Genomic DNA, 13319 nt, shown 5'->3' on the forward strand with positions numbered 1-13319 from the left:
TAGATTCATGACAGCCATATGCTTATCCCATGTTTAAATTCCATCCCTGTATTACCTGTACCACTTCTGCTGGCAGGCTGTTGTTCTTATCTACCACCCTCTCTGTAAAATAAAACCTCATTACATCTAAGCCACTGACCCTCTCCTTTTAGGTTATGACCTTTTGTTATATTTTTCCTCCTTTGAAATAAATTTCCTACATGTACTTTGTTCAAACTCTTGTATCTAGCACATCCACCCACTCTTCACCTCAAGGCTATAAATATTGAGATCCTTTAGTCTTTCCCCGTAATTTTTATTCTGCAAACCATTCACCATTTTAGTAGACCTCGGCTGAACTCTCCAGATTTTCCTTCTAGAAACAGTTCTTCAACTATCCCCAATACAGGTGAGGTCCGATCAGAGACAGGTTTAGGGCTCCCTATTTTAGCTGCTAACGTCTCTAGTGATAAAACCCAGTACACTGCTTGGTTTTTCTTACACTTTGTTGCATTACCTGCTTATCGAATACACTATTCTCATGTTTAGATAATACAAATGTTTACACAGGAAAGAATCACAAAACCAGATTAATTCAGGTAAAAAAGTAAACATTTATTTTATTTCACATAACACAGTGTCACAAATTAGAAGGAAACCAGTAATATTCAGGCTTGTCCTGCCCACGGCGTGGGTTTACATACAAGCCATCATTGGTCGGCACCAAATGTGTACACCCAATGTGTGAATGCATTCAGTTTCAACATCCACCTGAGCATAGTCACCATCCCTAAAGAGGTCTGCCATCAGTCTGTCTTCTAGCTCGGTACACTGTCCCAGTAACTTGCCCCTGAAATGACCACATGGACCTGTCATGAGGCCACAGTGGAAATCATCAAGTAATTGGTACACTATTTACTAAAGAAGTATAATGCGCAATAACAATTATTTAGTGATTTTCTTCAACGCGCTAGCTTGGAACACACTTTTATTGTAGCTTTCTAAGACTGCAGAGACCTATGGGATATTATAGCTGTGGCCAGGCTGGCAAAAGAACGCATAGACTTTGGCCCATATATAGTTCTTTAGGATGTCAGAATGAGTGCTCACAGCAATTTGTGGTACTTAATATACATGGCTGTATTGTCTTAACGCTTAGCTTTAAATAGCACATGCTGCAAACAGCAAGCTTTTGTTTCATTTCAATAACAGCAAGCGGCTGGCAGTCTGAAAGCCCACCTGGGATTCACACGCACAGATCCTCAGCTCCCATAATCAGCGCACTGTAAAAAGCGTTGTACATGTTCCTTGGCCTCATGGAACGTTGGTGTCAGATTCAATTTTTCAGATCTCCTTGTGGAGAAGACATGCCAGGCTAGCGATATTAGGACACCGTTTCCTCAGGATGTCCTCTGTTATTTTTTATTGTATTAAAAGAGGCAGTAAGCCTTTGATGGAGGCTTGGAGCGTGATGTGGTTTTCAGGAATATTTGGGAGAATAGCCGCAAATTACAGGCACGGATCCAAAAGTATTTTTGTTCCCAGCCTGCTTCCTCCAGTAAAGTAATTCCAGCGATGCGAACCTCTCTCTTGAGCTGCAGACATGGATATTAATCTGGAGAATGTCAGAAAATAATCTGGCTGCACGATATTACTTTTAATTGTGTCCAGAGTCTCCAATCATATGGATTCTGTAGTCATAGAGATGGCTAACCTGCGACACTTATATACCATAGTAAATTTTAACACAGATGATCTTATTCCATTAGAAGGTTTCACGTGAAATAAAATTATTAGTCTCGTACAGACAGTATTAAGGACTGTATGCCAGGTTCAGAATAATTCTAATGATTATGTAGAAATATAGCGAGGTGGACTCTTCTACGCTGTGCTGTAAAATAATCAGATTGCGTAGAAATAGATAAATTGGTTTTAAATCTCAAAGCTAATATCAACAATGGGATATTAAAAGCAGATATTCTGGACTAAATTTATCAAGCCTTTAATAAAATCTCTCCAAACCTTGCATTAATATACATCCATACACTTATCCAGCACTGAGACATGCGGTCCAAACATCTGTGCTTCATAATACTATAGGCTCATTTGAGATTATATTGGAAAGGTGTTCTCACAGCTTTCTATGCCTAGAAGATTGGGTTCATTGCCAACTAGAGTGTTCTTACTTAAAGGAAAATTCATGCTCCACAAGGGATGTTTAATTTGATGTAAGTCACAAACCCAATAGGAAACAGGACTGCTGTTTTCTGGTTCATCGTAAACCTATTTTTAACCCTAAATCTTCAAAGCAGCTGGAGCCCCGAATATAACTACTGCTTCAGAACAGGAAAAGAGGTAGCCTCTGTTACAGGGACACGTGAGGTTCTGTCCTTAGTGACCTTGCATTGTACGTGCTCTACAATCCATTTCATTTTGGAGTTTCCAGAACAATTTAAATGAAAACCTTTAGACGAGTACAAAAAATAACAAAATCAATGCGGATATCTCTGCATATTATATATGGTATACATTATATGGAACGGTACAAATAGCACTTAATTTCTGGGAAAATAAATGCAGAGATTTTATATGAAAGCTTGGCAGGTGATAATTAAATGTATTACATAACCAAAGAATCTCGATCACCTGTATTATATTATGAATCCAGATTTTATGTTTCGGGCCAAAGGCTGGACTAGTTAAGGGATAAGGAACATTGTTAAGTTGTCACGTCAGATAAAACCTCACCCATTAAAACTTAGAAGTTGATCCCAAAGTAGGGGTAAGTAGATGAAAAGTACATTGGCAGCTGAAGATAAAAGATCAAATATTTCTGCACTTTAGGAAAACAAACAGAAAAACATCTCAAAATTCTTAAAGAGAGATCAGAAGATAGCAAATATATAGACACGGAGAGATGAGAGGGTTTGCATGACATGACACATCAAATGACTGGCATTGAGAAAGCAGCATGCACTCGTCAACTGATGGTTCCAAAGACGATATATTTTAATTTGGTGCTTTTGCCTCGTAGTGATAAATTATGTTCACTGTAATTTGGTGCTCCTCTAATGTTTATCCCCTGGGCATTGTAGTTGATGGAAACCTGAAGAAATTTACTTGGAGTACCTGCTGCTTTCACATCTGCTTGCCTGCACTTCCACCTCCTGGATGTTTGTAGTATATGAGTTTGGCAAACTAATGTTCTGTCTTATCAACTCCTTTCCACCTGATTTAACCTCAGACATGTCACGAATGCTTTGAATTTGGTTTGAAATGTGCTCTGCATTTCACATGTAATTTACTGCTGGCAGAAGCGTTTTAAAATGGATTAGAAATCAGACGGCTGTTATACATGGCAGTGTGTCTCTCTCCCCTTTTGTGGAAGACAGACGGATGGCATAACCTTACATTCAGGGATGGCAATTAACCTCAGCAGCCGGTGACAGTGGGGTCCAGGCCAGAACGTTTGGTGATGTGCAGTTTGGTTACTTCTTCTGCGCATGTAGGGTGTATGCCCACCGTGCTCATCAGCTGAGGATAGGTAGCTCCACATCTGGCATGAGAATCACAGAGGTTAATAATGATAGGACCATAGAAGACATATATAAAATCAGTTTGATTATTCACCAAGGTAGGATTTTGTTGTGGTTTCAACTCATTAATGCTGAATTATGAATATCCATCTCTCAAAGTTCCTCCTGCTGAACTGGCCCTGGATAGCATATAGTTAAATCAGTCAGGCAACTTCAGAGAAATCTCACTGATTTTATTCTGTATTATATCAGGCCAGTAAAATTCTTCTTGCTGGAGAATCTTACTAGGAAGGGCACTTCATAGTGTATAGCGAAGTCAGAAACTGCAGCTGTAGTATGAACTCGAATGCCCACTCCTATTTTACTAAACGTTCCAGCAGTCTCATTATAAATATACGTTTAAATATGAATCCCTACAAAGCACAAACCTCAATGTCACGAGAGCATCTGACAAAAAAACAATAAATCTACTGTTAAAGCACCCAGCCTAACCTTTGGTCTAGGAAGCCATTAGTCACAAAATTAAATTAGCTTGTTGCACAGCACAAAGAAATTACCCGAAATGCCACAGTTTCAGGTTAAGGTAATATTTTAGGACTTGAACAAAAACTTAGAGGTTTTAGTGGGAAAGAGTACAATGCTACAAGCATGAGCAGAAATTCTGGACCAAAGGTATTATCGGCTGAAGTTGGTAGTTTCTGTGAGAACACTGAAAATAAATATTTATGAGAGGCTAGTCAAGATCCCAATCCAAAGCCATTTGTTGTCCAGGTGGGATCTGGTATATTCACTTTTTAAAATATCCTGCCACAACGTGTCATTTATTTCATGCACACAGTCCTTCATTTTAACACACAGAGGAACAAAGTGGCCTAGCAGTATATGGAAGCTCGATTACGGTTGTATTGGCTTTAACTAGTGATTGATTACTCCGTTATGTCGGTTTATAGCTGGAGGCTGATCAGACAGAAGTAAAATGACACCATGTTCTGAACATCTGATCCGTCTAGCCTCATACTACCAGCAATTACCCCTTTCTGTGTCCCTTACTCCTATACTCAACCCGCCTGTCACTTCATGTCAGGATTTGGCTCCAGAAGGCTTTGCTTAGTGCCTTGGAAAGGAGCCTTGCTGTACAATTTCTAAAGTATTTAATTAACATGAAAATATGATGGTACATATACTTTGTGTTTCTATGCAACAAAATCATTTTGTTGTAATCTAAAAATAAGTTATTGGTCTTGTATAATGCATAGTAATTAAATGAATAGAGTCAATAAATGCAGTTTACTCTGACTTTCTTTCATTCACTTTAGATCACAAATTTGTCTCTCTCTTATATTTAATATATATATATATATATATATATATATATATAGTTTATTCAGTTTAAACTAAAAACTCAAACAATATTGATTTTATTTCTTTATCTAAATGCTGTTTTTATGGTAATTGAAAGACTAAATTTAATTTTCTAATAATTTCATTCACACAATCTAAATGCTTAGGCCATTTTATTTCTTTGAATTATATAAAACTATGGCGCTTTTAAACTCAATCTTCAATTTGCAAACTATAATATTTTTTTCAACATACTTGATTCCAAGAGCAAATCCTTGTATAACTTCTCCAGCATTTGGCCCTGTGAAGTGCAGGCCCACAATTCTCAGACCTTGTTTCCGGAGACATATCATCTGTGAGGAAGCAGAAAATAATGCATAACTGTAAAATGAATGAATTGCTGCACTCAAATAAAACCCTCCAGGACCTTGGGCATTGGGGATACACAAAAAACTAGTTCTGGAGGACCAAGGACGTATCCCTTATTTTTGGCACCAGAAGGGTTAAAGTTCTGGAGGTGAATGGGGAGATCAGGCTGTCAAAAGGACTCCACTTTGACAGCTGGGGCCAAAACTTGTCCCAGAGGTTTACTCATTTGCTTCCGGTGACATCTCTGAAGTTGCAGGGGAATCCCTGTGCTGCAGTATTGTGTGCGCGCGCGGGTATCCTGCAGGCCCTATGACAGACCTGTCAAGGGGCTGGAAACAGCAATCGGAGGGCTACCCAATTGTATAGAGAGTAAGTGAATCTCTATACATTGTGGAAAATATTTTTTATTTTCACAGATTAGTAATGCTTGTGCCTTATCCTTTAAGTATTTCATTAACCAGTAGTTTTCTGCACAGTAATGCGGTTTATTGATGTCATTAAAACATGAATATTGAAAAGGTATTTAAAAAATATTATACTTTTAAAAAGGTACTCACCTTAATATAACACTGCGAGGAACCTCTTTCAGCCACTGTAAACTCCAGAGGTTTATAGAAAGCATGAAAGACCTAGGGATGAGAATTAGTAGAGATTGGTGTATATATTAGTGGACTGTATGTTTTATTATCAAAAGAAGCCCAAACATTACTAAGAGACAGAAAATGCTTCCTTTTGGCTGATCCACAATCACATATTGCAACATTATTAACTGCTATCCACCTGAATCACAAACCAACATTAAGAGTTAGGATATGAAAATCTTTTATGGAAATCTAGAATGACACCCCCCTCCAATTGCGCATTAGGACAATGTGGCAGGAAGTATCTTTCCGCTGATAAGTCATTTGTCATTTCATGTGTAAAAGTTACTTAAAGTCATTACAGTTCTCATGCAATTCTCTTTTACTTCTGCACAATTCAAGATGCACATGGCTCAAGTGCCAAAATAACCCAAACACATGTAGATCTAACACTAATGGACAACAAAGTGGAGCTTACAGAATTTATGCTACTCAGAACATGCTTCCACCTCCATAGGGTCCTGCATCCCCATTCATCAATAATGAAGAAAACCAGACAGAAATCCAAGCCACATAACAATATACTGCAGTTGGCTGGGTACAATGGTTCTTACACATTACATGGAAGAGGACCCTTAATTATGGGCCCATGAGCAAGCACTCTCTTGTGCAAAATAAGTGACACATGCCGACTGCCTCAAAAATGTTTTATATAGACATACAGGATATTTAAGTTTAGATCCAACACCACGGCAAGGTTATTGTTGAGTCCATCATAGGTGCCAGGATATCTTATGGGGTACCCTTATCCAAAGCACCCAGCCACAAAGACTGCTGTATATGCAGCAGATAAATGCCCCGGGCCATTCCTGTTAAAAAGGATCTGCATGCCAATACTGCATATCTTGGCCTGTAACGTGAGAACTGTATGTTATTGGGTAAATGATATATAGGTTTTTCGGAACAAGTGGATACTTATATACTTTACATTTTTGTTATGCTCCCTGTGATGTAAAACATAAATCAAACAGACATTACTAAAAAAAAAAAAGGTGCAGACACAGACAATATTTTGAGCAGGATACACTATGGGACACATGACGTATCAATAATTAGTGAAAAATGTAAGGTGTTTTAGATCTGAATTATCTAGTCAGCTAAGAATGTAGATCATACATGAAAGTCAGACCCTAATAGCATAAGAAACATTTCTCATTTTATTATCCTTTTTGTGGACCGTTCCATCTCTGAAGAGCAACTACAATTGCATTCCTAAAAGAAGAGCTGAAAGACAATATTTAAGAGCTGCACCATGGACTTTGACTGGGACAGTAAGGAGTCAATCACTCCTCACTTAACTAGGTTTTTTTTTGGAATATGAAAACCACATTAGATGTTCTTTGAAGCCAACTCAAATGCGCACAGGCAATTTCAGGTTCATTGAGAAAATAAGACACTGCAGGAATTAACCTGCGGATAGCTAGGAGCGCAGTGCAGCTGAAGGCAGCATAATTCTTCACCAACCTTCGACTCAACATTTTGTACTGGTGTCCTCAACACTTAGCCTGAGGGTTCTTAGCAGTCCTGGTTAGTCTCCTATCTGTTTCAGGGAAACATCACAGATCCCCTTCAGCCATGGCTCCGTCACAGGCTGTATCCATGTGTCAATCATGCGTAAGTGGGGGAGGCAGGATAGATGACATTTTTGTCATGTGTAGCTTTGCAGGTGGTGTTAACACACTTAAAGATTAATGGACAATTCATAACACAAGTGGGGGGTTAAAATGATAATAGCTGCAAACGCTGTATTTTACTATTTACTTGGAGCCGGTTGCTAATTTTTGGAATGTTTAACCCACTGTTTAAAACACTGTTATAAATGAACACTGTGAATCATTACTTATCTGTGTGAGCCAAGTGCTAGTGGCATTTAATCAGCTACTGAGCTCTTTTCCTGTATAACCAAGTATATTGTTTTTTTCTGTTCAACCTTAAATCATCTGAATTTCATCTTTGGATTTTTCTTGGAATGTATTATTTTGTTTTCTGCCCTAAACATCATGCATCACACCACAAACACAGTACTCTAGGTCTCTTAAAGGCAAACGATCATGGTCAGAGAAATTTTAAGAAACAGTGAAAAACAGTGTACCAGGTCCAGCCCTGTCATACAGGCGAACTAGACAGCTGCCAGTAGAACTGTGCCGTAGGAGGATGCCACTACTGATACGAGCCAAAGCGATTTTTTTATTTAGTGTTGGGATTTTCAGTTGTTTGGCTACATGGGTCTCAGCCACACCAACAGAGCCGCCATCTTTCAATGTTCCTGTAGTGGGTTACATTACATTTATATAGCGCCAGCAGATTCCCTAAAGTCGGTAGGATACATTTAAAACCACAATCAACAACACACTGGTACAAAAGGAGAAGAGGGCCCTGCACTGGCAAACAGTAGGAGGGTGGGTTGTTAATGTTTGTACTAGCAATTGGAACGTGGAGAGAAAATAGGGAAAGAAACATAAGTACCTCGATGGCGTCCTCTCCATAGCGTTCCAATGCTTCTTCTTCTGACACCCCTACACAGCCATATTCTAGCGGTGTGAAGACAGTAGTAGGAACCTGAGAAAATATATAATGCGGTAAAATGACTCAGTTGTAGAAAAAATACAGAAATAATGTTTTCATTGAGGACTGATACAGTGTTGTACACACTAATGTACGTTAGGATTTAAGAAAATCTGGGTTTTATTTCATTTTGTTCCTTTTCTATAAACCTGGAAGCTGCCATTGTTTTTGGTTACTCTAACCTGCTCTAACACTACACTAAGCTGAACCTATATGGCAACGCTTATGGAGACCTGCTTGCTCCATTCCGCCACAGACTTGGATTAGTCAGAGAGTCATTGTCTGGATGATTAAGACTGAACCATTCTATTGTTTACCATGAAGTAGTATAAAATGTTTAAGGGGGGTGTCTAGTAAAAGAGCTAGAACACAGAAGATGACTAATATGAAGCTGTACAAAAACTAAACCGCAAAAAAAAAAACAAAGAAATGTGTGCTTGCTAAAGCACAATATTTTTTTTTAACTAGTAACAAAAATGTTAATGGTCATTTAAATTCATGCAGCAACAAGTTCATCAAATAAAACAAATATTCTAATACTAAATAAAAATGGAATTTACATATAGAAAAATACACATGGATTTTGTAGAACTAAAGACAAAAGCATGCATGAAGGCAAACTTGGTCATGTTAGTCTACCGACAGGAAGACCGAAAAGAGCGAGGAAATTAAGCAGACATGCATAAGAGTGTATATGATGACTGGGGTGTCCCTTTAAATACATAAAGGGATTCATTAAAGTTCAAGACAGAAGTAAATTTTAAAATATTAGGACAAGAGCCCATAGCCTAAAACTAGAGGGTCCGGGGGCTAAATGTAATGTTATAGGAAATTTTACTTCACTGAGAGGGTGGTAGATAGACAGCATTACAAGAAAAGTGGTAGATGTTAATAATGCGAGAATTTAAGCATGTATAGGACAGGATAAGGCTATCCTGAATATAATACAGGACCAAGGACCAAACAAAGTTTTACAGCAGGAAAAAATGGGCAGACCTAGATGGGCCCAATTATTTTTAGGTCCCGTCAAATTGTATGTTTCAAAGTATGATAAAGATAATTCAATAATGTCTAAGAAATTAGTAAAATGATAAATTAGTTGTGCATTTTAACACACAAGGTGATCAGTATCACAAAGGGTTATCGTTTACACTATTAAGAAAGTCTTATTTGAAACCAAGGCAGGCTTTAAAACAACTACTATAGCGCTGTGGAATTCCGTAAACTGGGAAACAGCACCAGCACATACGGTCTATACAGCGAAGAAAGATTTCAACTTTAATTCCCAAAAGATATCATATTTTTGTCAGGAAGAAAGGGATGATTCCCTGCACGTTACTCACACTGTCATAGTCCATCAGCTTGGTTGAGTTGTTAAATAAACGTTGAGCCAAAAGCTTCCCGGCAGCAATAGCTGTCGGTGTCAGCTCTGGACGACCCTGAAACAAAGAATATTGGAACATTTTTCCAATTGTTGTTCAACCAGAAAGACAAACAGCATTGACGTTAGATTCAGTTTCCAAACATTTGTCATCAGTTCTGTATGCATGATGATGAAATCTCTTATTGTTATTCAAGCACCACAAATCCCATACATCTATGGTCTATATTAAGGCGTTGTCCAACTGGCAGAGCTCTGGGTTTGATTTATGTAACCATAAGCAAGTTCGGAAAACCCATCTGTTCTATTTCATTACTTGTTTAATTAAATAGCGTTTGGCCCCTCAGCCCATACTTCATAGCGGTACATAGTCTTCTAACACAAAGAAGATTAATGCCATTTTTAAGGTACAGAAAATTTAAGGTTAAGTCTTTTCATAAAGAAATCCCAAACTCTTGGTGCTGTCTATTTTTAAACCTGCTAAACAACAGATGATTGTTTTCTCCCGATCACACACAAGCTATAATATTGGCAACTAATTGGACTGGGACCTGCCCCAAATACAGTCATCAGGTAGAGTGTGAATTAGTCTCCCTTCAACGCGATTTGTTTTTTATCCTTGACAACTAACATTAGAATAATTCAATGGTATTTAGTTATGTCACTGAAGGTAAGATTTTACGATGGGCTAATTTCTTTTGGTCCGCTCAAATGCCATTCAAGAGAATACCGCAACAAATATCTAGCTTCCAATATCATTGCAATGCAAAATCATACCTCTGTTATGTCTCCAATGGCAAATATATTTGGTACTGATGTGGCTTCGGCAACGTCTACAATAATCTTTCCAGTATCCGGCTTAATATTCACTCCCACCTTCTCCAAGTTCAGTAATTTGGTTTCAGGGGCGCGACCTGAAGACGGACACATTTATCAAAAAAGATAAATATTTTACGCTGCCTTTTCTTATAAAATAACATCCTTGTGATTATTTTTTTGAATGTTCTATATGCATTTTCCCATCTGATTTTCTGGTGTTTTTTGAGAGACATAATATTGTTGAGAAGGCTGAATACTGCAGTGTATTGGTTTTCCAGCAAATAAGTCACTGGTTTTATTATACATTATATATTTTATATATATATATATATATATACACACATACATCCATAAACACACACATAGTACTGAGCAAAAAAGTTTTAAGCAGTTATGGGAAAAAATGCAGTAAAGTGAAAATTCATGTTGATAAAGTTTATTTTTTTATCATTTAACACAATGCAAACTGAGTGAATAGAAGGAAAATCTAAAACAAATTAATATTTGGTGGGACCACCCACTGCCTTTAAAACAGCACCAATTCATCTAGGTACATTTGCACACAGTTTTTAAACAAACTCGGCAGGTAGGTTTTTCCAAACATCTCTTCATGTAATCTCTCTTTTCTCTCTTCATGTAATCCCATGTAATTGAGATCAGGGCGCTGTGGGGGCCATACATCACTTCCAGGACTCCTTGTTCTTTATGCTGAAAATAGTTCTCAATGAGTTTAGGGTGATTGGCACGCCGCATAATTATTTTGGGGCCAATCAGATCCCTCCCTGAAGGTATTGCATGACGGATAAATATCTGCCTGTACTTCTAATCATTGAGGAGACCGTTAATTCTTACCAAATTACCAAATCCATTTGCAGGAACGCAGCCCCAAACTTCCACGGAACCTCCACCATGCTTCACAGTTGCCTGCAAACACTCATTTTGATACAGCTCTCCATGCCTTCTGCTTCAGCCAAATACTGCACTCAATTTCCTTGGCCGACCAGTGCGTCTACAGTCCTCAACATAGTCCATTTCTTTGTGCTTCTTCAGAAGAACATCTGGAAACCCCAAACTACCTTGAAATTTCTGCCTGGCAGAGAATGTGGATCCAGTAAAACTACCTTACATCTTGTTGCTGTGCTGTCTTGCCATGGTGTAGGACTTCCGGCATTAAAATGCGCTCAGGAACCTTGCTTTGTTAGCAAGTTTGGCTGTTGCTCCCCCAGTTTTATTCCTCCTACACAGCTGTTTGTTTCAGTTAATGATTGTGTTCCAACCTACATATTCAATTGATGATCATTAGCACCTGGTATAATTATTTAATCATCCACCTAACTATATGCCTACAAAATCCCTGACTTTGTGCAAGTGCACCTAGAATTAGACCATATTCACATTTTCTGCCCACCAAAGCATACCAGGAATCATTTTTTTTTTTTTTATGACCACTGTTTTTAGGACTGGTTTTTAAATTCTTCCCATTTAAATTTTCACTGATTATCTTGATTTTTACATGCTGAAAATCTCAAAAATATACATCAATGTGGTTGTCTGCTTACCTGGGGTCAATCATTAAACTCCTAAGAAAAATACTGAACCCATAGTAGCTTATGCTACCATGCAAGTACTTGTCAACTTTATTTGAAGTGGTTCATTTAAGCATAATAGTTATTTCAGTAAAAGATGTTCCAAATACAGGGTACAGATGTCTCAGTACATACTGCTGAATATGCTATAGGTCTATTTTGTTAACTTCATAAAGGCTTTAATACTTTAAAGATGTATAACCAAGGAGGTGAAGTGTTTGTACTGGATTAAGTCAATTATCCTGATGGGACCTGTTTGTTCTTCAAGTACAATAGGGCCTGGAATACTTTGCAAGCATAATGGGAAAAACCACAACGATGTGCCCAGAGGATATTAAATTTAAAAACAAAAACAAAGAAAAAAAATTGATCTAGCTGGCCAAGTAACAGAAAAAAAGTTATTGTTACTCATTTTACTCTTGTGCTTTTTACCTTCCAAGCAACTTAAAACAGCTTCACCTGGATACTTCACATACTCCGGATATACATTCAAACACAAGAAATAAAATTTAAAAAAAAAACAAAAACGATATTTACTTGGCAGTGGATCAAGCCCTTTGATGTAGAGGCCAGGCCAAACTGGAGCAAACAAGTGGAAAAACGTTTGTCAATGCCGACCGAAACACACCAATAACAGAAATGGCCCAGGAATGCAGAGACTCTCACACCTTCCTCCTTCCCACTGAAAATAACAATGCCACCTCTGCATACCTTGGTAAGGGATCCTGCATATACATTTCATCTGCTGAAGCCAATGCTTCCTCTGGGAGCCGTGACTCAAGTTGTCGGCACTTGGCTATCTGTCTGTCTTTCCTCCTGTCATCCTCTTGGGAAGGAGATCTGCTGTTCCCCTCTCTGCCCGCTGTTCTGCCGGCTGATGCTATCAAGCAACAAAAATAATAAACCTACAGGACCTTATCTTGGCTCGGATGTGAAACAACTTCCTACTGTTGTAGCTCTTTGTGCATTGAGAGTTAAGGTCTGTACGTTCTGCAAATGGATATCTAATGGGGTATCCCAGTTTCCCTCTTTTCCTGTCTGTATAGAGCCAAAAGCCAGCTTAGCACGCAAGGGCAGGGATGAACTCCATTTTCTGCTTAAC

At 38.2% G+C, this 13319-nt stretch overlaps 1 protein-coding gene across 1 annotated transcript in view; it reads right to left on the minus strand.

The window, feature by feature from the left end:
- Positions 1-573: 573 nt before the first annotated feature.
- The window catches only part of TXNRD2 (thioredoxin reductase 2), a 35796-nt gene continuing 23050 nt past the window's right edge, over positions 574-13319 (minus strand). Inside the window, exons 12-18 of the mRNA XM_053471162.1 lie at positions 10590-10726; positions 9775-9870; positions 8333-8425; positions 5783-5854; positions 5112-5209; positions 3391-3535; positions 574-797 (exon numbers count right to left, since the gene is read on the minus strand). Of these exons, the coding sequence (XP_053327137.1) occupies positions 3412-3535; positions 5112-5209; positions 5783-5854; positions 8333-8425; positions 9775-9870; positions 10590-10726 (620 nt within the window). The 3' untranslated portion in view covers positions 574-797; positions 3391-3411. The remainder of the gene's footprint in view (positions 798-3390; positions 3536-5111; positions 5210-5782; positions 5855-8332; positions 8426-9774; positions 9871-10589; positions 10727-13319) is intronic.

This window comes from Spea bombifrons, chromosome 1 (assembly GCF_027358695.1).
Source record: "Spea bombifrons isolate aSpeBom1 chromosome 1, aSpeBom1.2.pri, whole genome shotgun sequence".
In the NCBI taxonomy this organism is placed as follows: Eukaryota; Metazoa; Chordata; class Amphibia; order Anura; family Pelobatidae; genus Spea; species Spea bombifrons.